Below are 21,889 nucleotides of genomic sequence, written 5' to 3'. Positions count from 1 at the left end.
ATTGCGTGTTTTGTATAAAATTACGATAATTAGAAGTATCCGATGATATTGCGAAACTGTTTGAATGAAATTTTCGCTAACGACTCTGTTTTACTTTCACCGAGTCAAACTCGTTTTCCAACGTCGTTTTCCCGTAACATATTCATTCCCATCGCGAACGTAACGTAACTTTTGCTTCTCGATATTCAAGCTTACTTTAGTTTATCGAACGTACTATATGTATATCGTTCGTACGATCGTTTTCATCACTCCGATTACTTCGATTAAAAGAATACGTTGGCGATTATGAAATCGAATCTAAAATCAAGTTTAATTGCGACAAGTTTTTCGATCGATGGGAAATTTTACAGATTACGAGAACGGGTTTAATGAGATTCCTTGATGAAAGATTAAATAGTGATTAACTTTAATCTGTTAGAAACAACAGGTCGCCCGCTTGCTAATTACAGTTATAATTAATTTACCAACATAACCAACATAGCCAACGAAAGCTCTTACTTCGACTTTAGCAATATTCGTTGAAATTTATTAGCATCTTGAGAAACTGTGTTCCAATGCTCGTTGTATTTCTGTACACATATCAGGAGCAATTTTCTCTCATATTTTAATCTCACCTGTAATATTATTTTCTAGCGCCATGTCGATAGTTATCGCTAATAAGTAATGTGGCGCACGTTTTGTTCACCTTATTAGACTGAATTTCCATCGCGTTTCACTTTCTTCGCCATACATAATCACGATACTATATCGATAGACTGCTTTCGGAGGCGGATAAAGTACGCACATACATATAAAACGAACGAACGACGCACGAGACTTCAATAAGCAACCAGAACCTGTCTATCGGCTCTAACGATTGTTTGCCAATCGACTTCCGTGTAATCGGTCGGTTAGTTGTTACGCATGCCTTGGGCCACCTAACGATTACCAACATTCTTGCTTTCTCCTATCCCTCGTACCATTTTTTGCACACCAGATACCATTATTCTGACGGCAATCGATTATAAATTAATCAATTAAGAGCGACCGTCTCATCGTGTTCGATATTTCTAACAAGATGTTCATTTTTCCACCAGTTGTTTCAGCGTCTTACAATGTCTTAATTTCTTGTAAACGCGATAATAAAAGGGCTATAATATTCGACATCCGTAAACATCTCGAATAAAAGGCTTCAAAAGATACGATAAATATTTTGCGAGCGATATTACTATCGAGTAGTGGCATCTAAAATTTTCAAACAACACACGTTTCGGCATTTCCAACCGCTGATAATTCCAATTCAAATTTCCCTCCTTATCGACCTATTCGTTATCGTATCACGTTCGCTTCTGTAGGAAATTTAAAAGGGGCAGCAGGTTACGGATTTTTTAAATTTCGCGCCATCATTACATTGGCTCGCTAGTAAAATCTTTACAATGTTCTACGCGTTTATTAAGCACAAACATAACGTTCTTACAACGTTGTTCTAAACGTTGTTCTAAACGTTGTTCTAAAGTATCAAAACATTGGTTGCGGCGTTCGTTATTTTATCAATTACCCGGTGTAATTGTACTTCGAATCAATAGCGACGCTTACGCTATTCGTTCGGCTATCTTCGTAAATTCTTCGGAGATCGCCGAACCAGTTCGGACGAGGACGATGCTAAAAACATCGAGCCTGAAGAACGTAGTAAACAGACGCGATTAACCTCGATGAAAACGTACGGTCGCTGGTACAACCGTAGGCAAGGCCATTTTTTCAGTGAATCAAGCAGTTCTAGTACAGACAACAACGGACCTGCTCTACCGCTATGGCGTTCCTCGCGAGAATCGTTAAGTGCGAGGTACGTTTAGCATTTATAATATTTTCGCTCGACTTTTACACCTTATTACTGACACATCTTATCAGAGAGTTTTAGTTCGATATATTTCATGTTATAAAAACGAATAAATGCTTGCTACAATTTTCGATTCGATAAACATATTCCGCGTTTAAATTTCATTTGGTTTACGTTATGATTTGCATCGATATATTTATATGATCTTATACTATACGATTGTACATATGATTGTGTATATGATTGTATGGAAATTTCTTCAGACGTAAGGTTAGAAACAAAGTATTTGAAATAGTTGAATGGTTTGAGCAATTTTTTATAGGATTTCAATTGAATTTTAAAGCGAATATACAATTATATCCGGTTAAATTGTTTCAACAGAAAATAAAATTTTATTCTCAGAATGTAACGACGTGGAAAATTGTAAACTTATTTAACTAAGTTTATGTCTATCTGTATTACGTTCAATTCTTCTTATGTATTATAAAACGATTAAATGATAAATATTAAGACGTTAAGTATGTGTATATATTTAACAAGTTTCCATTAGTATAACTCAAACATTGACGAAATACCCCGGAATATTCGGTTAGATGAAGAATTTCGAACTATCGTGGAATATTCTTCTCGTGATAATGCCGCGTGTTATCGACGAACATATTATCGCTGTAAATATTCAACTGTACATACGTCATTTGTATAGTAAAAGTACCATAATTCATCGCGATATATCCATTCCTATCGTGAATCACACATACTTTACATCGTCTTGTATTATTTCTGTAAACAGTGGTAATGTTACGTTATTATCCCTACTATGTACTGTTATTCGTAGATGTTATCGGTATATGTGTTGCCTCGTCATTAAATAATACCAATGTTCCCTTACGCAGAATGCTACGTGAAATACAAATTTTTGATTTATACTTTAGTTAACACTTGATCAGGTATAGAATGTACGCACGTACTTTACTCGTAATATCAAATATGTACAGGGTGGTCTACGCAAGTAAATACGCAAGTAGTTAGAAATGTAACTACCTCGATTTAAAGTCATCTCTTCGATCAAAAATTACCTCGATCGTTCTGTAATACCCTTACACAAAGTTGACGTCGTTGAAAAGAGACTACGCGTCTTCGCTGCAATTGACTTGGATTACGAAGCTAGAATCACCGGTGCTAATAACGCTAGTCAAGAGCAATACAACTATCGATCTAGTGCAATAGAGTTTGCATACTTTACGTAACTGGGAACGAACCGATTTGTCTGTGAGAAGAGTACCGCGTCAAAGCGATTCTTATCGCGTGTGGAGCAAACAATCGCTCCCGATGGATTTCGTTTCTTATCGAGGTCACGCTCGCTCGGAGAAGCAGGCCAATTGGATGAATTTATTCCGATGCTGTATTTAAGCTTTTTCGAGCAAGAAACATACGGGTCTCCGTGGAAGTGATACGTTTGCACGTTATCTGACAGATAGAATTGGACTATCGATCAGGGACTCGAGATTACTTTACAGTGAACTAACGTTGATTCGCTCGTTTACGATTCGCTGATTCGAATAGAGTTGATACGAAATACAAGTACAGGCTGCGCAAAAAGTATTAGAGCGTTTTATAACTTTTGTCGTTTTTTCATCAAAAGATCGTCAATTGTAAACTGATATGAAATTACAGGATTGTATTCTCCATTGCTTTTCTTCTATCATTCCTTCCTATTTCTACGTGACGAAGAGTGGCAAAACTTGCAATCTAATAGAGACGATCTTAAATGTATAATCTTTGAAATTTATCATATCTATACGTTTAAAAATTTTTCAAAAAAAAAAAAGAAAAAAAACGGGTGAAATTATTTTGTTATTTCATCATTTTTTCCCGCGGCAACATTGAACGTTAAGTCGTCGTATTTCGATCCTAAATATTTTAGTTCAATATTTATCATTTCCTTTGCCTTATTTAACTGCTGCATTATAATCTTAAACAATTGTAATTGTAAATGAATGGGAAGCAAAGGTCATGAATTTAAATACTTTACAATTGAAAATCATTTTCGACAATTCCAATACCTTATTATAATACTTAATTTCTGTAGCGAAACGTCTTTAGAAACATACGTGGATTTATTGTCGTAGAATTTGACCGAATAACATAATATCGAAACAAGGATTGTTTAACATTAACCGAATGATCTTTTAGGCGCAATTTGTCGCAAGGACTTACAGCAGTAGCGTACCGACCGTTAAGATGTACATTGATGGCCAATTCGTAGGTAATTATTTTATGGTATTAAAAATTTACGTACCGATTTTCACGAATGTTGTATCTCAGTGTCGCTTGTCGTTGCAAATTTTTCAGAGTTATACGAAAGAAAAAGTTCTTAGTCCAAGAGGGTACGGATTATAAAAAAAAGACGCAAGAGTATTAAATCCCGATTGAATAGACATTTTGAGATTACAAGTTCAATAGGAAATAACGTTGCTTAGCCGTGTTTAATGCATCCGTTGAAGCACTGAAACGCGTGTTTACTTGGTTGAATTGGTTCATTCATGATTCAATTGCCAGAAAGTAAGACAGCTAAGACTGGCATTATCGAGATCGAGACGTGCAATCTTGATGAAACAGATACTTGATCTTCGAAGCGCTCTTGAACCTATTTTTTCGTACGATACAGCTCGTTATGAATATTTAAAGCGTGCTTCTAAAGGCATTTAATCGAAGCTCGTGGTCCATGAATACCGCTGGAGCACTCGTTGAAACTGTACAGAAAAGGCGCTATGTTCCGAGGCGAATTCGATTCTAAGAATTGCTTTAACGAGGAACGTTTACGAATGACATAAATAGCACCGATTATAAAGAAGGCATCAAAGTTAAATGGAATAATTATGCTTCGAGTAAAAGTGGCATGGGAAAAGTTCCAAAAAAACGCGTTACGTCCGTTTCAGAAACGGTGCATATTTTTCTTTTCGTAAAATTTCTCAGCGTGCTACACTTGGAAAAATCTAAAATTAAACGTCGACAAATCGATATTATATTGCTTGATCGAGTCGTAAGGAGGTTTCGATCTGTTTCAGAATCGAAGGCCACAGAGTTCACCGACGTTCATGATCCAGCGACGAACGAGCTGTTATGTCGCACGCCAAAGTGCACGAAAGAGGAAATGGAGACGGCCGTGAAAAGTGCGAAGGAAGCGTATGAGAAATGGAAAAATACCAGTGTATTAACTAGACAAACGCTGATGCTTAAATATCAAACTCTCATACGCGAACATTCGGTAAGTTTATTCGTATTTCAACTTTATTCAGTTAGTAGGCGAAAACAAATGGATAGGCCAAGATCCTATAATTTGTTACAAATCAGAATTTAACGCGTTGCGCTGATATTTTTTCATATTTATACGTAGAAATGTTTATACGAAGAATGGTATTTATAATAGAAATATCGATATCTTCCCTAGAAAGAAATCGCAGAGAACATGGTAAAGGAAAATGGGAAAACAATGGCTGATGCTGAAGGCGACGTTCTTCGAGGGCTTCGTGAGTTTTCTTGAAAAATGTACTATATCATAGTCCTGGTAAATATTTCGATCTACCTCGATAACGAAAGATATTTCAGAGTCGTCGATCTTTTATCAAACTGGCTACACACACGTATATGTGAACAACGTAAATTCGTTCTGAAATTTTCGATCAATACGCATACACGCATACGCGGACGAAGCGATCTATCGTAACTACGTTCCGCGTGTCCTGCCCGTCCCATAAACGTAATCGCATCATCGTACAAGCGACAGATCGTACGCCTGGTTTTGATTTATGTTACAGAGGTCGTCGACGCGTGTACCGCAATTCCTTGCCTGCAAATGGGCGAGAGCACGCCAAACATCGCCACAGATATGGACATCATTTCCTACAAAGTTCCCCTTGGCGTAACTGCCTCCATCTGTCCGTTCAATTTCCCCGCGATGATACCTCTTTGGTCGTTTCCGGTCTCGGTCGCCTGTGGAAACGCCACGATTCTCAAACCGTCCGAGCGTGTACCAGGAGCTTCGATGATCCTGGCTGATCTATTCACCAGAGCCGGTGCTCCAGCAGGATTGTTGAACGTTATCCACGGTCAACACGCCGCTGTCGATTTCATCTGCGAGCATCCTGATATCAAGGCAGTTTCTTTCGTCGGTTCCGATCAAGCGGTACGTTGCTATCGATCGTTGCTTTGTGTCTATACGCCATCGATAATATCAAATCGTAATAACCGTCAACCATATTGAATGCATTTTGCAAGTGAATCGAGATTAATCTGTTCCTCTTCCTCTCCCATTTATATCGTTATTTTCTTTCGTTAAAAGGAAAATAATGGAAGAACTCGTAAATACACGAAACGATAGCGTACGAACGATCTCCACAAATCGACGTGTCTAATTCCTAAGAAACCGTTTGAAACTAAAATATGCGTGTACGATAAGTATGTCTAATTTTACAGGGAAAATACATTTACAGACAGAGCAGCGCGCATGGAAAACGCGTTCAATGCAACATGGGTGCGAAGAATCATTGCGTGGTGTTGCCAGATGCGAATAAGAATAAAACCCTTTCTCAAATCGTGGGTGCTGCTTTCGGGGCTGCCGGCCAACGATGCATGGCGCTTTCTGTGGCAATATTCGTGGGTAAATCGAAGGATTGGGTGACAGAATTGGTGGAAGCCGCAAAGAAGTTAAAGGTGAATGCGGGACACGTACCTGGAACCGATCTCGGGCCCGTTATATCTCCGCGATCTAAGAAGAGGATATGCGATCTGATCGAGACAGGGGTGAAAGATGGTGCCACGTTGGCTCTCGACGGCAGAGGTCTCGTTGTCAGTGGTTTCGAAAAGGGAAATTTCGTTGGACCAACCGTATTGACAAACGTGAAGGTGGTACACCTACGATATACAATCGTGTTATGAAAACGCGAATGACGATCGATGCCTTCGATGATGATGCAGGAAATTCGTGTTACCGTAAGGTCACCATCGATCGATGTAGAAAGAGAGAAAAAAAAGGTTTCCTTAAAAGGCTATCGATTTTGATGTCATCATTTTGATGTTTCGTACGGTAATTTAAAATTGCGTATAATTTAGATCGCGGTAGCTTCTTCGTAATTCCTGTGCATCATCGATCGCAGCGCTTTAAGTGCTTTGATTTATGTTAGATCGCATAATACGTTTCAGACCTCGATGCAATGTTACACGGAGGAAATCTTTGGGCCCGTTCTTTCGTGTATTTTCGCTGATACTTTGGACGAAGCTATCGACATTATTAACAAATGTCCTTATGGAAATGGAACTGCTGTGTTTACGTCAAACGGTGCAACGGCTAGAGCATTTGTAAATAGAATAGAGGCTGGTCAGGTTGGCGTAAACGTTCCTATTCCAGTGCCGCTGCCCATGTTTAGTTTCACCGGAAACAAGGGATCTTTCTTAGGCGACAATCATTTTTACGGAAAGCACGTAAGTAACATCGCACAAACTATCGTACTTTTTCTATGAACTTTGAAAATATTCGTCGAATGCGCGTGTCATATTTTTCTAGGGTATAAATTTCCACACGCAAGTAAAAACGATAACGCAGCTGTGGAGATCCGGAGACGCTGGTGATATCGCATCCTCGACGGCTATGCCAACCATGCAGTAAAATAAATGTTCCTCGATTACAGTGATACAAAGCGTTACAGTTGGAAATCTTTCTGTATACTCCATACGAAATTTTATAAACAGACGAAATTTCTTTTTTAAAAAAAGATGACTTTCTAATACTACTGTAACGAACAATGTCTTCCATTAGTCCGAAATAGCTTACTGTCGGATAAATCGAAAGAAATACGCTTCCCATTGTGTTTACTATGTTTGTTTATATTTTGTAACAAAATAATAAAATACCACCGATGAAATTTTGTGTTCTATATTCTCTAGAAGAACATATAACGTAACGTTTATAAAATAACGTACATTTTTGTACTATTTTTTTTAGTAATCTTCCGTGCTCCGATAGTTGTGAAAAATGTAACTATGTATCCGCAAATATAACTATACCTTTCTTGTTATTTAATTCGACCCTACTGTTTCAAATTAATCCCAGCGGAAAAGCAATTCCTCCGACACCGATACGTCGGATTATCGCCCTCGCTCCTACGGACACCACCACCACCACCAACCGGTAAATAAAGATAAGAAAGGTCTCTATCTAAAATCCAAGATCGAAGACAAACGATTCATCGCTGCATGTATGTAACGAGAGAAGTTCAAGGTCGATGCGTCCTCCAACGTCCTTGAACCGAAGCTAGTTGCTCGCATCCTCGTCGATCGTCGACGCGACGTCCGAAAACATTGAAATAGTAACGGTCTTCCGGATGTTGGCTGTGACGTGTGCGCATTGCGCAGCCGCATCAGCACCCCCTGGCTAGGCGCATCTGCGCATTTTCCAACAAAATTTCTCTCACAGGCGAGGTTCTGCCCGTCCCGGATCGTCGCGTTCGTTCCGACGGAGCAGGCTGCCGGAAGTCGAAACGGAGAAAACCAACCCCTTCGATTGTTCACATATCGTGAGTATCTGCACGTTTTCGTTCGTTCTTCTCCGCTCTTTATCCAACGATATTTACACGCTGCGCGATCTTTTTGCTCATCCAATGGACGACATTCCTCGAATCTTGCCATTTGTTTGCAAAGGAATAGCGCCTCGTTAAGATTGTCGTCGGTTCGTTTGTTTTCATCGACGTCGTCGCCTTTGTTCCGCTACTCGTTAACTTTTCGCGAAAGTCGTTGCCCCGTTCCGGTACCAAAGAATAATTTATTCATTTTGGAAAAATTCGATTTCGATTCTCGACCGAAGGTCCTTTTATTTGTCCCTTTCTCGTCCCTTTTCTGTCCGTTTGTTCTTTTTCTTTGTCCCTTTCGATCGCATTACGAGAATTCGGCGGTATTAACCTTCGTACGTGAGCGACCGATGCGATGTTGACGAGGCTGCCTGAGGATTTAATATTTGCCGTGGAAAATCGCGAATCGATTCCTCCCGGCGGAAGACATCGACGTCTGTTGTCCTTTCTTTTCTCTAGCCACGCTCGATAATCCCTTGGGAATTTTGAAAAAATATGGGTCGTTGTTGCTATTGAAGTATAACCATTACAACGGAGAATTGAAATTTTCCATTTTAATATCTTGTATTTTTACAAATATTTAAATCATCGTTCGATATTATCCGTCTTAAAGAATAGGTTTCGTTGTTTGTTTGGTGCTTTAACCCTTACCCTTTATCCTTAGTGTTATCATACTTTTTTACCTCGTCGTTGTGGAATTTAAAATTCGCCGAAGGATGCTTACACCGTTACAAAATTTTCTTACCTATTTTCTAAACGCGTTTCATTTAGCTTCAGATTAGTACGCAGTTTCCAAGCCTTTTCAAATAATACTTGAAATAATCAGTAGAAAAACTCGCCTTTAAAGCTTTTAAAAATTGGAAATGTTTTTACCTTTGATCTTTTTGTTTCTATCAGCAATTTTTCGGAGAATCGATCAATGGGTATTTATATAATTTCCAAGGGAATAAAAACGTTTTAACGAAGGATGGAAAGAAACGTCTGCGTTTCTCTGTTTAAAAGATGATTTCTACTGAATGCAGTTGACGCATGGAAAATCGTCGCGGTTTCAACTCCGCTTTGTAGAACACATTTATCTTTTACGGCCGTCAAATTTTATTTTTACATTGTCACCTAAATGGGAACTATTTCTTCTATCCAGATCGAGTTTCTGTTGCCTCGCTACGTCCTTGTTTAAGAAAACAGAGTTCTGATCGAACCGGGTTTCATCGGACGGTAAATTCTACGATGTAAACTGCTTTCAACAGGTCGCGTATCACGGTCACTTTGTCTTTAGACAGGCAAACCTACCTTCGTTTCGTTAATATAGAACAATGTCGAAAGCGGGACGTTGCCTCTTCGAGTCTGTACAGGTGCGAAAATATGCCGCTCGTCGTAATTCAAAATATTCAGTTTGGAGATCGTAAAATCAGACATTGTAAAATTTCCTACATAACTTTTGTCAAGCAGCACGGAGATTCACAGGTCGATTCTTCCAACAGGTTTATCAATTATGTACAAAACGGTACGAAAAGGCGATGCCAGCCTGCAGTACACAATCCTACCGCAAACGGACCAGTTTTCGTCATCCGGGTTCCCTCAGACATCGGGCAAGGCGGGCCTGACGATCCTCAAGTACTTCATATGCACGTTGACGATTCTGATCATCCTGTCCTACGTGGTGGCATCTTTTTTCATGAACCAGAGCGACCAGCGGCTGTTCGCCAGTACGGTGCTGGCTATAGGTCGAGTTGGCCACAACACGATAGCTAGAAACTCGTCGAGGAGTCAGGAGAAAGACATCGCCAACAAAAGCAAAAACAGGCTTCCAGTAACGACCACGGTTTCATCTACGGAAGCTTACAAGAAGCAGGATATCGAAGACGAGATGACTACGTTGTTAGAGGCGTCGAACGTAGATGAACAAGAGTCACAGGAGTTCATTACCACAGGTATCAACGCGATCAAAGTCAGTATGTCGAGAATTAACGCAATAATACGCGTATTTGCGTTGATTTCTAATCGAATTACGATCGAGACGATAACAGTGTTTCTTAATTTTAAAATGAATGAGATACCATTTCCGTGATATTACTCGATAGATGTACAAGATAGATATACGACAATTATGGTCCAAGCAAGTTCTTGTGTTTTATTTACATGTTGGTAAAATCTATTAAGCTATCCGGTTACGAAGTTTCGATTTCGGATCAATTTGGATTGGCAAGGCTGGCTAATTTGACAACATATTCCAAGCGCCAATAGCTTACGTTATCTTTCAATCGGCCTTCTGAAAGTTGCCCGAATGTTTTACTAGGGAGCCTCGAGCCGTGGCAAGAAAGAGATTAACATACGAAACCTTCGTTATGTAAACATTTCCGTGCAACACGATGTTAATAGAGCACCACGGAATTTAGATTTAACTGTTTCTACCGCGTGACATTTATCGTTTTTATCGCGTCCACTGTTATCGATTTTCTTCGGTCGTTGTATTATAATATATACTCGGCTTTCCCTTCCATAAATCATCTTTCTGCTGCTGCTAAATAACGAAATGTTCGATAATAAGCTGCTTTATGGGGAAATGAATGTTTATTAGTAAACTAATCGTTCATTGTTATTATCGATGAATACGATTCCCGTGTTTCTTGTACAGTTGATTGATTATCATTTACTCTGTCTAACCCTAATTGTAAATGGGTATTGGAAAAATACTATCCGATAAAACGTTATTCAATTGCCATCCAATATTCCATTACCATGGCGATAAATTTTTTATTTTTCACCATCAAATACGCTACTTACTAAACTCGCTGAACGAAAGATCCCAAAATTGTACCATCTGGTTTCCCTCTTCTTGGCATTTTCAAAGTCCGTTCGTGTGTCGTTATGTTTCCATAGGATTTGGAATTTCTCCGTAAGTACCGATCGTTGTTGTTTAAATATTTAAAATTGTTTAATTCTTACTAAAACCGTTGTTTTTCGTCCGCTCTTTGTTCGCAGATTCCACAACGAGTAGCACGCAACGTTCGAAAACATCCACGGAATCGACGACGAGCGTCAAACAGACGTCCACGTCCAGCACTACGTATATACTACCGACAACGTGGTCGACCGGTTTAAAAACGTTAACCAGCACCCCGAGTGAAGTGACCAAGATGACGTCGAGCGCGCCAACGAGGAAGGCAAAGATGCCAAGGGTGACCTTGAAGCTCAGGGAGAACGAAACGATACCACAAATGTACATGAAGGCGGGGATAGCGTCATACAAAAAAGGAAACATCACTACGAGCGTCCTGGCACACGGCCTAAGCCTGGAAGGGTTGATCTTCAAGACGCCAGAGGGAACGATAAACCCCTGGCCGCAAAAGTGGTTCTTCACCGATCCCTCCTCCGACTTTCAATGGAAGGTACAGTTGTCTCGGCAAGTAAGTTAACGAGTAATGGCACGTGGAAAAGTACTGGTTATTTCGAGTATAAGTGGGTCGAGCTGCATACTTTGCACGCTCGCTACTAGTTTCCGATACAGCTATCAAATACGGTCGCAAGTATCGCAAGCCGTCGCTTCTTTTCGACAAGATTATAGAGTTAGTTAGATTAAATAGTATTAGAGAATTACTGACGAAAGGATATGAAACTGAATATGAATTTTGAAATTCTTAATAATATCGTATACGCGTAAAATGTATCAACGTGTCTTTTCTTACCAACACAGATACTATAAAATTGTTGGTAAATTATCGTTCAATGTCGCCGAATAACGCGAATTTCTACTAACACGTATTTGCCGTTTCTTATCTCTTGTAGACCGTACGACCTATTACATTCTCTCTGCTTCAAATAGTTGAGAACTTTGCTGCTGCGGGATTTACAAGCATTGGGTGAATGGCGGGCGATTACATCGAAAAACCACATGAACTCTACGGCTCATTGTTAACTTTCACACCGGTCTCTTGAAAAGGCCTTCGCTTTAATGTTCTCGCGTGGATTTTCATATTATTTATTCTTTCCGCGTTGTATTTTCATTCTTGTTTCGACGTGTAACGGTGGAAGAAGAATTCCTAATAAAGATTCGGTATCGAGTAGAAGAGAATCTCAGATAAGGTTCCTCAAGATTTCGTGCGTATCGCTCTGAGAGACACAGGGCGCAAGATGTGGCATCGAATCGAATGGAAAATTTTAGGAGCATCTTTACGGGTCCCAAAGGTTAATTTGTACTCTGTATAAATATCGATCGCGCCGCAGCAAAGACATCCAAACCGAATGGCACCGGTGACGATCGATAGGACATGTTGGAGAATCTAACAGCATGGTTCCTTTTATACGTATGTACTTCTTCCGCGGTTCCTCAGCTAGGCTGTCGTTATCTTTTCTTTTTCTCGCCGCGAGGCTACGGACTACTTTGGTCGTTCTCGTCTTTCTACTTATTTTCAACGTGGTTGGTTATATCTTGTCTCTTATCTCTTAATTTCTTGCTCACCGAATACCGAGTACCGGCGTTCCTCTAGCCGCTACAGATTACTCGAACGAACTTTTTGCTGCGTGATTTTTAAAAAAGAAAAGCAGGCAATGGGAACGATCGTTATACGACAGTGCGTGGAAATTTGTAATAACGCACATTTCTAGCGGCTGCCTCGTTCTGTTCGAACATCCCTTAACGACGTAGGAATAATTAACACCATGGATGGAAATCGGCGTAAACAAACCGTAGCTCGTCTGAAATTAGTCGATGCAAATTGGTTATTGATAAAGCGTTGGTTTTGCATCGTAACACAATTTTATATTCGATATTAAGCGAATCGGTATCTAGTGGCACTGTATCATGAAAAACCTGCTCTATTTTCGATCGATTAATTGCCCACAACGTTCAAGTCCTCTCATATTTTAGTATGTTTATCGTGATTCGAGATGCAACAGACTATCGCCTTATGTAATTTTCATAAATCGCGCCAAACGCGGTTAACGCAGTGATAACGCGCACCTGTTTATCACAGCTTCCGGTTGAGGTAGCAGACACAAAGAAGCAAATCAGCTGTGCGCGAAATGAGACGGTTCATTAGCTGGTCGAGGTGTGGGAGGGGGAGGGGTTATTATATAACGCTTGCCTCTCTCAACTCTTAACAATGATGGAGGATCTGAACAGCTGAAACGATCTCGACGGGTAATCGTTTCTCTTTCTCTCCATTTACGTAACCGGCTGTCACTTATTTCGATGTTGAATATTCGTTTCTTCTTTCACGGAGATATTCGTCTTGCGGAAGTAAGACTATTCTGTTGTACTTATTTACCTACTTAATATATTTCTATGCATTACATTACCAACATAGTGCGGCAAAAGCTTCATTTTAAAAGAAAAAATGATTAAATTTACTTAAAAGCATGTATATCTGTAATCTTCGTTAAATAGAAAGTTTTTCCAATCAGACATTTTCCAATCGGATCGTACGTTCCGATGTAGACCAGCGCTAATGACATTAAATATCAATATTCCGGTGTCGAAAACAGGTTTTCGCGGTTACGCGTTCGCGGCGAAAGAAAGCTGTGAAAAATTAATCCCGAAGGAGTACGGTGTTCGATTTGGTAGATTAAATTGAATTATATTCTGCGAAAAATGTATCTTCTTAAAGGGCACGTAGACGTTATTTAAATAGGAGATTATCCTGCATTTCGAGCGTTGGACGACCCTTACAATCAGAATTTCAAACACGTTATCCTCGTCACTCTTCGGAGCTAAAGATCTTCTTATGGGAACACGCGGAACCAATGTTCGATTTCAATGGAAATACCATTGGATATCGATTTTCGACGAATAATTTCTGTTAAGAATACTTCAAGGCGAATAACAACGGGAAGAAAATCTAAATAGTTTGATTATGTCCCTATGTAGGGGGAAGTTTCTTAGTTAAAATTATCGAATCCCTCGTGTAAAATCTGCCATCTCATCTGCTGACACGGATTCTCATTTTGAACAAACGGATAACGACATTCATATTCAGAACTATCTTTTTTCTTCGACAACTTCTCAAGCATGGAACATGGAACGTGTATCGGGGAGTCGTCGATTTAATAGACACGAAGCTTAAAACCATTATCATACCGAGTTAGTTAACTGGGTCAAAATTTCCGATATTGAGTTTCATGTCGTTCTGACGAATAAATTTAACGTGAAGTCATAGAAGTATTTAAACGAGTATCGTTCGCGAACACGTGCGTCCATCTCTCGAAAACATCGTGTCCATTTAGTCGTTTAAACTTTGTCGCGCAATCTTGGTTAACTAATTGCGATATTCTGACGCTAATTTTCAACTACAGATCGTCGGTCGTGTTCTCGAAATATAATCCCCTTTACTTTTTAAGCACCTACTTGGCTTATGTTACCTAGATCCGATATAAGATATAAGGAAATTGAATAGCGATCCAATGCTTTCACTAATTCAGCTCAGGTTTTATACGTTCCCCTCTCAGTCGTTGGTAATACCGTTTAATCTTTCGTCAACTTTTCGGTGAAAAAATTTGTTACAGTAGGGATTGATCGTCGGTCTCTCTCGGCTATTTTTACTATTAGAAATGTTCCACAAACCAGTCGCATTTTTTTAAACCGATATTAGAATTATTAGCGATACAGATTAAAGAAAGGGTGCCGTTATGTTATTCCACAGAGCTTCAACCGGATGGCGGTGAAGATTTACATAACCCTGGCAGTGTTCCTCACCTTCGCAAGCATTTTCATCTCTCTGCTGTTGTACGTGCGAAAGACCACGAGACGCCTGCGTCAAAGCGTCGAAGAACCAGAAGTGGAGGGACAGGAGGAGGACAAATCGACTTTGTTGGGCGTCGAAAGCCAGGAAATCGAGGAAAAAGAGTAATCGTGATTCAACCATGGGAGAGCCACGTAGCTCGTAAGATTCGCATATTTTTACAACGTGTACGTCAGTTTAGATTTAGGTACTTCGCGTGAAACACCGAACGAATGATCATCGAGATGTTGGGAATACCGGTTAATATTTTTCGGGTTCGTTTAATCGAGCGTTGAAAGCCCCGTTTTAAGGAATTGACTGATCGAATAATTATCGTTCTCTTCTTATCGTTTGCTTCGTTGCTGTTTCGCTTACTTGGTTATAGTGGTTCGTGGAGAATCAATCTCGGTGATGTTTTAACGAACGTAAAATTTTCTGAACGCGAGTCACGTAATTCTTACCAAGGATTTATTTCTCATAGGAAATAATTCCAGCTAAAGTTTTTGTCTTATAATTTGTATATACCTAGACGTGAAAAGTGAATTTTCATTGATTCCGATATGCTCGATCTATGCGGAGAAGATGGTTCGAAAGATAGCCAGCTTTCGAAGGTTGGCTACATGGACATTTTTCCTCGGTATACCTTCTTCTTTCTGCAAATACAATTGAGACGTAACGTGTAAAAACGACTGAAAAGAACGACGCGGCTTTCGCGTGTTCACAGTCTTATCCTATTGCTAGGTTGCGCTAGCGTGTTGTGGTCCGATTAATTTTCGCCGAATTTTGTCTGACACTGCAGACTACTTACAATCATTGACTCGCGACAATAGTCTTCGAAATGTTTCTATTATATAATTTATAAAGACGTAGAATACTTTTTCGAAAGTTATTTTCACCGCTACTGATTCTACTAGATACTTTTTTCTATTTCACATGTATGTATATCGATACATATACGATATTAATATTAATATGCTTGTGTCTATACTATATTTTATTCGTGCCGTGACATCCTGCTGGATATAAAGCAATTCCTCGAAAAAAAGTTTGGAAAAGGAATCGTTCTTCGCTGATGATCGGATGTTTTATGAAAATTGTAAATGAAAAGACGGCGAATATTCGTTATAAATTTAATATCGAGGTATGCGTTTGTTCGTCACATTTATGAATATGAAATCGTAAGAAACAGGTGAATTTTGTACGAGACAAATAGTTACATTCAATAGTTTATAGCGTCTTTGTGCGCTTAGTGATGATTTTTTCTACTTCTAACGATTGTGACCTTATTTTCTACCATCTTTTCAACGTGAGTAGGTAAGTAACGATTCTCAACAATATTATGTCTTTAATACCGTAAGTTAGGCAATTTTTTCAAGTACTTATTTATGCGTTTATGAATGTTATTCGTAAGCAAATAAAAGCATCGTCATTCGATTAGTTTGGATGTAACGTTTGGAGCAAGATGGGGACATTTCCATGAACGATCATTTTTAGATAATATGGACGTACAGGAGAAAAACAGAGTGACAAAGTTGGACCGAAGAATCTATGCGAAGAGCCGTTGAAGCGATTGTACAAAAAAATGGGCTATCGTAAAGCAATTCTGGCCTTTAATGTTCCTAAAACTACATTGGAGAAGAGGTTGGCTCTCTAACGAAAAAAATTCTCAACAGATGTTGAAGACAATTTTGGAACAATTTCTCAATTGTGTTTTCGATCGAACGAGAGCAAGAGTTAGTAATTCTTTCTGCCTAAATCTTTGTTGCTTTCCCTACGGGATTACAATGTTCTGTTTCCACACAAATACCACACACTACCATTATACATATAGTACATATGTATAGTACATATAGTACCACCATACAGTATTACGAAATGTAGTAAAATCCATATATATATATATACATGTATACACATGTAAGATCATAACTGGAACATACATACACGATCATAACCCATACACACGTTACACATATAGTAAAGAAAAATTAGTATTTTATTTAAATGAAACGGGCCTACCATTTGGTCTAACAACAATGGATATATACAAATAGATGGGTACTATCTTTCCCCGTCACTAGGGCATTGTCTCTACTTTCAAAATTATATTTTTCTATCTTTTTTGTTAAGTTTTGGAAGTTTATTTTAACATGTTTCGATAAACAGGCATTGATATTATATATGATATTTTTTGTAGATACAACATCAATAAATCTAGTATTCTAGAGAAATTTTGTTTTAGCATTTCCATCTTGCCCCAACTTCCCATGCATGAAGTAAAAACGAGATTCAAACTACTCATCTTTTCTCTTAAATCGAGACGTTATCTTTCATTGGATAATTCTTCGATATTTCAATATATTATAATATCTGGTACGACGAGTCGATTAATTTAAAATCACAAATTTATAATTACCAAACATAGTACATAATTAATATGTACTTGGTCGGACCATGACGTGTTAGATGCATCTTTTTTGGAATAATATGATCAAATTTCTATCGACAGAATTTAAAAATCGAACGAGAATTTTTCTTCGACGACGAAAGGACTCCGTTTGATTACCAGTATGTAGATACTTCCTGGCTATTCCATTACATTAGTGAATCGCACGGAAGCTAATCTCACAATATCAGAAAGTTCTAATGATTTTTTACAAAGCATCTTGCATATCCCCTGTACGTGTCGAGAGTCGTAAATTTATCAGAGAATTTTCGAGCTCTTTCCTACAAAAGAGCTACTAAAGAAACAAATCTATCTATCTATCTATATATATATATTATATATATATATATATATATATAAGTGAAAAACAAAATTACGTACCTCGATGACCGATTAGGGAGACAGTTTCTAAAAAACAGACGAATGACAGAATCGTTAGAGAAACGAGCAATCTTTCTATACTATTTGTTTCGCTTATCGATCACGATCGACCGAACACGTGTATTTTATTAGAGAAAGTGAAATTAAACGTTTGGTCATCTCCGTAGCGGATTTTAAATGAAATTAACCTGAGAATATATAAATATGTCATCTCGAAAGTAAGAACTTGTTTAAGGGTTTTATAAAAGCGAAGTAGAAAATGTAGTAGAAAGATCGTAGGGTCTTGCGATTATCGAAAATTCCGACTGAGACAGTCTGATAATTTGCGAGTGAGTTTCCAGTTGACATTTTCGACATATACTTCGACGTGTTACGCCTTTAAAAATCAATCGATATTAACGACAGACGCGTCGAAACGAATGTCAAACGTTAATGTCGGCGGTCTCCTTAATTCGGTCACACTATGTATTTGCTAAACTTTCTACACTGCGCATACAGTACACAATACGCTCCTGTATATGGCCGTAAAATATTACAAATATCTGGCCGATTTTCTTCAAATGTCATTAAGAATCGCACCTTGAAATTTTCTAGCACCGATGTGCTTCGAAAATATGTCGCTTCGTCTACGATCGCTGTAAACTTACCGTTATGGGAGATTGAAAATTAATTTTATTCCTCGATTCGCTTCAATTTGCGTTCGAACGAAACATCAAGAGGATCGTAGCTTCGAAACGTACAGAAGCAATCTTGCGAGCAAATATTTTCAGAAAAATTTTGAAAATCATGTATATCATTTACGTTCAATATTTTATTTCTTTATTTGATTGTACGATTCAATGAGTAACGTTCTCGATTTACTTCTCTTCGTCCCGGTTCATAATGCGAGTTGAATGTTTCGTTAAAGACGGCCTGTAATATTACCCGAGGATTTCTCTTCACCCACGTGTAATATAAATTATAGCGATCAACTCGTTTAAATATTTCTTTCCGTATTTTTATCTGGTACTTATTTAATTACTAACACGTTCAGATATCTTCCATGTATTACGAAAGACAGCTTCCTAACGAGAAAAAGTGTTGTATTAATTTAAAACGAAAAACACGTGTGCTAGGTGCATAAAAATTGCGTAAGAAGACTGTACGTAGTTTCAAGCGCATATTTTCTAGATATATTCATATTTTAATGAATATATCAGGTAATATTGGAAGTAGCGAGTTAAAATCACCAGCTACTAATTACTCTTTGTCATCGTGGATGATTAACGATTGATCGAATTGTCTCGCAAATTGCGTTATTTGATATTAATATTAACGGAGAAACTGCGTTTTTAGCGTTATACATTTTCCCTAAGGGTGTAAAGACTTTCATTAGTGAAATGTATTTCTATGTGTAATTAAATAGCGATGGCCGCAAAACGACATCCTTAACAAAATTTAGGAGACAATCGAACGCAATGTTTTTCACGCCAATTTTTCTGCGATCTTTACAAACAACGTCGTTCAGTATTTTTAGAGCAATACACACAGCGTAAAAAGTTAGTCGTTATTTAAAAAATTAATTTGTACATTTAAACGCGTTTCGATTAAACGATACTAGCTATTAATAATTTAACGATACAAGCTCAAATAATTACAAATGTTAAGCGACTAATCTACAGAAATTATTACGTTCAGGTTTTGTTTAACAGATACATATTGTCTACGTTTCTTTTTTAAATACGTAACGTATATGTATACCGTACTGTTATATCTACGAAATCGCTACATTCTGTTTGATATCGTTAAGTTTTGCAATGCTTCCGAGTGCTTGTGAATAACGTAAACTGTTGAATAATTTTCCTCGACTAAAATTCATCCGAAAAGAAACTTACAATTGTTGCTAACGAAGAAATAAAGTTTTTGAAATCTGCGAAGAGATTATTAAATTCTGGAGGACTCTATAAAACCTGTTGCTCAGTTACCATTATTTTATCGCGAGGAACAACATCAAGATTTACGAAGAAACGAGTGCAGTTGCCTTTAATAGGTGCAGGAGAGGCCAGTAACAGTAGTTACTAATTACCTAACAAGGAAAACATTTTGTTCGTTGAGATGAATGTACAGAATGATGTGTTGTGCGTTGTATAAACCTGTGTTATGTGTAATTAAACACAATCATGCGATATGATCGATTATTTGATACTGGTACACTAGTATACTAGAAAACGATCTTGTAAGATTTCACCAGTAGAAAATGATGACATGCGAACGGTGAACGTTCGCCATTTTCTCTGTGTCGCTTTTATTGTATCTTTTCGAATGCAATTGACCGATTTGTTAAAGATTTTGTGAAAAAGGCAACCTCGAACTCGCTCGATCACGGCGAATCGGTTGTCGACGTTCCTTCGTTCTCGAACCAATGAACACGCAAATAGTAAGTACACGTGCAATTCCGTACAAAGAAAATGAGAAAATAGAGAGCGAGAGAGAGAGAGAGAGAGAGAGAGAACGAGAGAGAGAGAGAGAAAGAAAGAGAGAGCGAGAGAGAGAGAAAGACAGAGAAATGTTTGATGCGTTTTCAAAGAAATAAAGAACAAAGAAGTATGAGAATAAGGGACTTATAAGTGACACAATAGTGCTGTAGCTGAGAAGAAAGAGACGGTTATAGTTTCTATTTTGAAGATTATATTTTTTTAACTTCATTAATTTTTGACTTCCACATACATGTATTTATATATATACATATAATTGTATATACATATTCGCATACCTATTATATACACGTATAAATATAAATAAATAAATATATATACAGTAAATGATAAAAGTGTTAAGTGGATAATGAGATATTGTATATATATATACAGGAAACACACGTGTGTGTTTGAAAAGGAGGTCGTATAACGCATGAAATCGTGAACATCCTTTCCGTAATAATATGTATATGTGTGGAGTCGTACAATTAAGCGTATCGCGAATATCATTTGTACGAATAGACTACATTCTGAGATAACAATCGGAAAGAAGATCGGAAATGCGCTTTCCAGAAGGAATTTCTTACTCGAGACGAACAATTATGGAGCTTTCTAGAAGAAAATGTCTTTGGACCGTTTTTTACGGTATCTTGTTCTATTTTCGAAACGGTATTCTTATAAGCAGCAAATAAAATACTGTATATTTTATCGAAACAACAATTTTTGTTAAAAGCTGTAATATTTAATTTATTCGTAACGGAGATTTCTAGTGCTGCCCAATTCCACGAACTTCGCGGGCCAGCTTTGATTTCTATTGCTGTTTGAAAAATTCAAACATTCGTTAATCGCAAATTATTCGTTTTGAGAAATGTAATTTTTATCGATTCGCCGACGTCATTTCTTAGTTTGAAGCGGAATTTTTGTGCCAACAGGTCGTCGCAGCGTGATGCTTAACGATTTGGAAGACATCGATCGCGTTACTTTACAAACTCAAAGCGATCTACCTTTGATCTCTCGACGTTCAAGTAGGAAGTCAACTTATCGACTTAATTAATACCACAAACGTTAAAAGTGTATCGACTTTTCACGGTAAGAGGGTGTTGCGTTCATTCGTCAATACCGATATTAAATATCGAAAACTGAACGGTGAAAAGATATGACCGAACGATTAAACGCTTTAATTAGGCGAAACAATTCTGCGTATGTACATATACTATTAACACTGTACGTCTCGGGAATCACGACATAGATAATCATTGATCGTGACACGTTTACTATTGGAGAATTGACTTGTTAATTCGACTTGAAAATGATACAGCTCACGCCGAATTAGGGCCTATAGATGTATACAACCAAATAAAAGATGTGGAATAATTATCAAATTTTGATTTATTTTACTATAACGTTAAAAGTACCAAACTCGTCATCTTGATAGGTTTTAGATTTTTTCC

The 21,889-nt window shown here is 38.0% G+C and overlaps 2 protein-coding genes across 7 annotated transcripts; both read left to right on the top strand.

Moving 5' to 3' along the window:
- Window positions 1-1,663: 1,663 nt before the first annotated feature.
- LOC138185440 (probable methylmalonate-semialdehyde/malonate-semialdehyde dehydrogenase [acylating], mitochondrial) lies at window positions 1,664-7,737 on the top strand. Of its 3 annotated transcripts, none has more exons than XM_069124408.1 (8): window positions 1,664-1,822; window positions 4,010-4,082; window positions 4,885-5,084; window positions 5,268-5,346; window positions 5,635-6,002; window positions 6,293-6,721; window positions 7,019-7,297; window positions 7,380-7,737. In XM_069124408.1, the coding sequence occupies exons 1-8, from the start codon at window positions 1,790-1,792 to the stop codon at window positions 7,479-7,481; spliced, it is 1,563 nt and encodes a 520-aa protein (XP_068980509.1). In that variant the 5' UTR covers window positions 1,664-1,789; the 3' UTR covers window positions 7,482-7,737. The 3 variants fall into 3 exon arrangements, with proteins under 3 accessions (XP_068980509.1, XP_068980511.1, XP_068980510.1); XM_069124409.1 differs by lacking the exon at window positions 1,664-1,822 and adding an exon at window positions 4,169-4,739 and having other exon boundaries at window positions 4,012-4,082; window positions 4,865-5,084; XM_069124410.1 differs by lacking the exon at window positions 4,010-4,082 and having other exon boundaries at window positions 1,672-1,822.
- A 504-nt stretch (window positions 7,738-8,241) lies between these two features.
- Window positions 8,242-21,820, top strand: LOC138185441 (uncharacterized). 4 transcript variants are annotated; one of them, XM_069124412.1, is made up of 5 exons: window positions 8,242-8,388; window positions 9,921-10,370; window positions 11,422-11,846; window positions 15,078-15,317; window positions 21,371-21,820. In XM_069124412.1, the coding sequence occupies exons 2-4, from the start codon at window positions 9,932-9,934 to the stop codon at window positions 15,282-15,284; spliced, it is 1,071 nt and encodes a 356-aa protein (XP_068980513.1). In that variant the 5' UTR covers window positions 8,242-8,388; window positions 9,921-9,931; the 3' UTR covers window positions 15,285-15,317; window positions 21,371-21,820. The 4 variants fall into 4 exon arrangements, with proteins under 4 accessions (XP_068980513.1, XP_068980512.1, XP_068980514.1 ...); XM_069124411.1 differs by lacking the exon at window positions 21,371-21,820 and adding an exon at window positions 16,650-17,671; XM_069124413.1 differs by lacking the exon at window positions 21,371-21,820 and having other exon boundaries at window positions 11,422-11,828; window positions 15,078-15,648.
- The last annotated feature ends 69 nt before the right edge of the window (window positions 21,821-21,889 follow it).

Source organism: Bombus flavifrons, chromosome 12 (genome assembly GCF_040668555.2).
Source record: "Bombus flavifrons isolate JBK064 chromosome 12, iyBomFlav1_principal, whole genome shotgun sequence".
NCBI lineage: Eukaryota > Metazoa > Arthropoda > Insecta > Hymenoptera > Apidae > Bombus > Bombus flavifrons.
The sequence above is the reverse complement of the archived record's forward strand: the minus strand, read 5'-3'. Positions and strand labels throughout refer to the sequence as shown.

Bases quoted from the DNA above. Each gene is read 5' to 3' on its own strand.
- LOC138185441 (XM_069124412.1), top strand. From the start codon at position 9,932: ATGTACAAAACGGTACGAAAAGGCGATGCCAGCCTGCAGTACACAATC. The intron at 10,371-11,421 runs GTATCAACGCGA...CTTTGTTCGCAG, and splicing joins ACAGGAGTTCATTACCACAG to ATTCCACAACGAGTAGCACG. The intron at 11,847-15,077 runs GTAAGTTAACGA...GTTATTCCACAG, and splicing joins AGGTACAGTTGTCTCGGCAA to AGCTTCAACCGGATGGCGGT.
- LOC138185440 (XM_069124408.1), top strand. From the start codon at position 1,790: ATGGCGTTCCTCGCGAGAATCGTTAAGTGCGAG. The intron at 1,823-4,009 runs GTACGTTTAGCA...ATGATCTTTTAG, and splicing joins CGAGAATCGTTAAGTGCGAG to GCGCAATTTGTCGCAAGGAC. The intron at 4,083-4,884 runs GTAATTATTTTA...GATCTGTTTCAG, and splicing joins CATTGATGGCCAATTCGTAG to AATCGAAGGCCACAGAGTTC.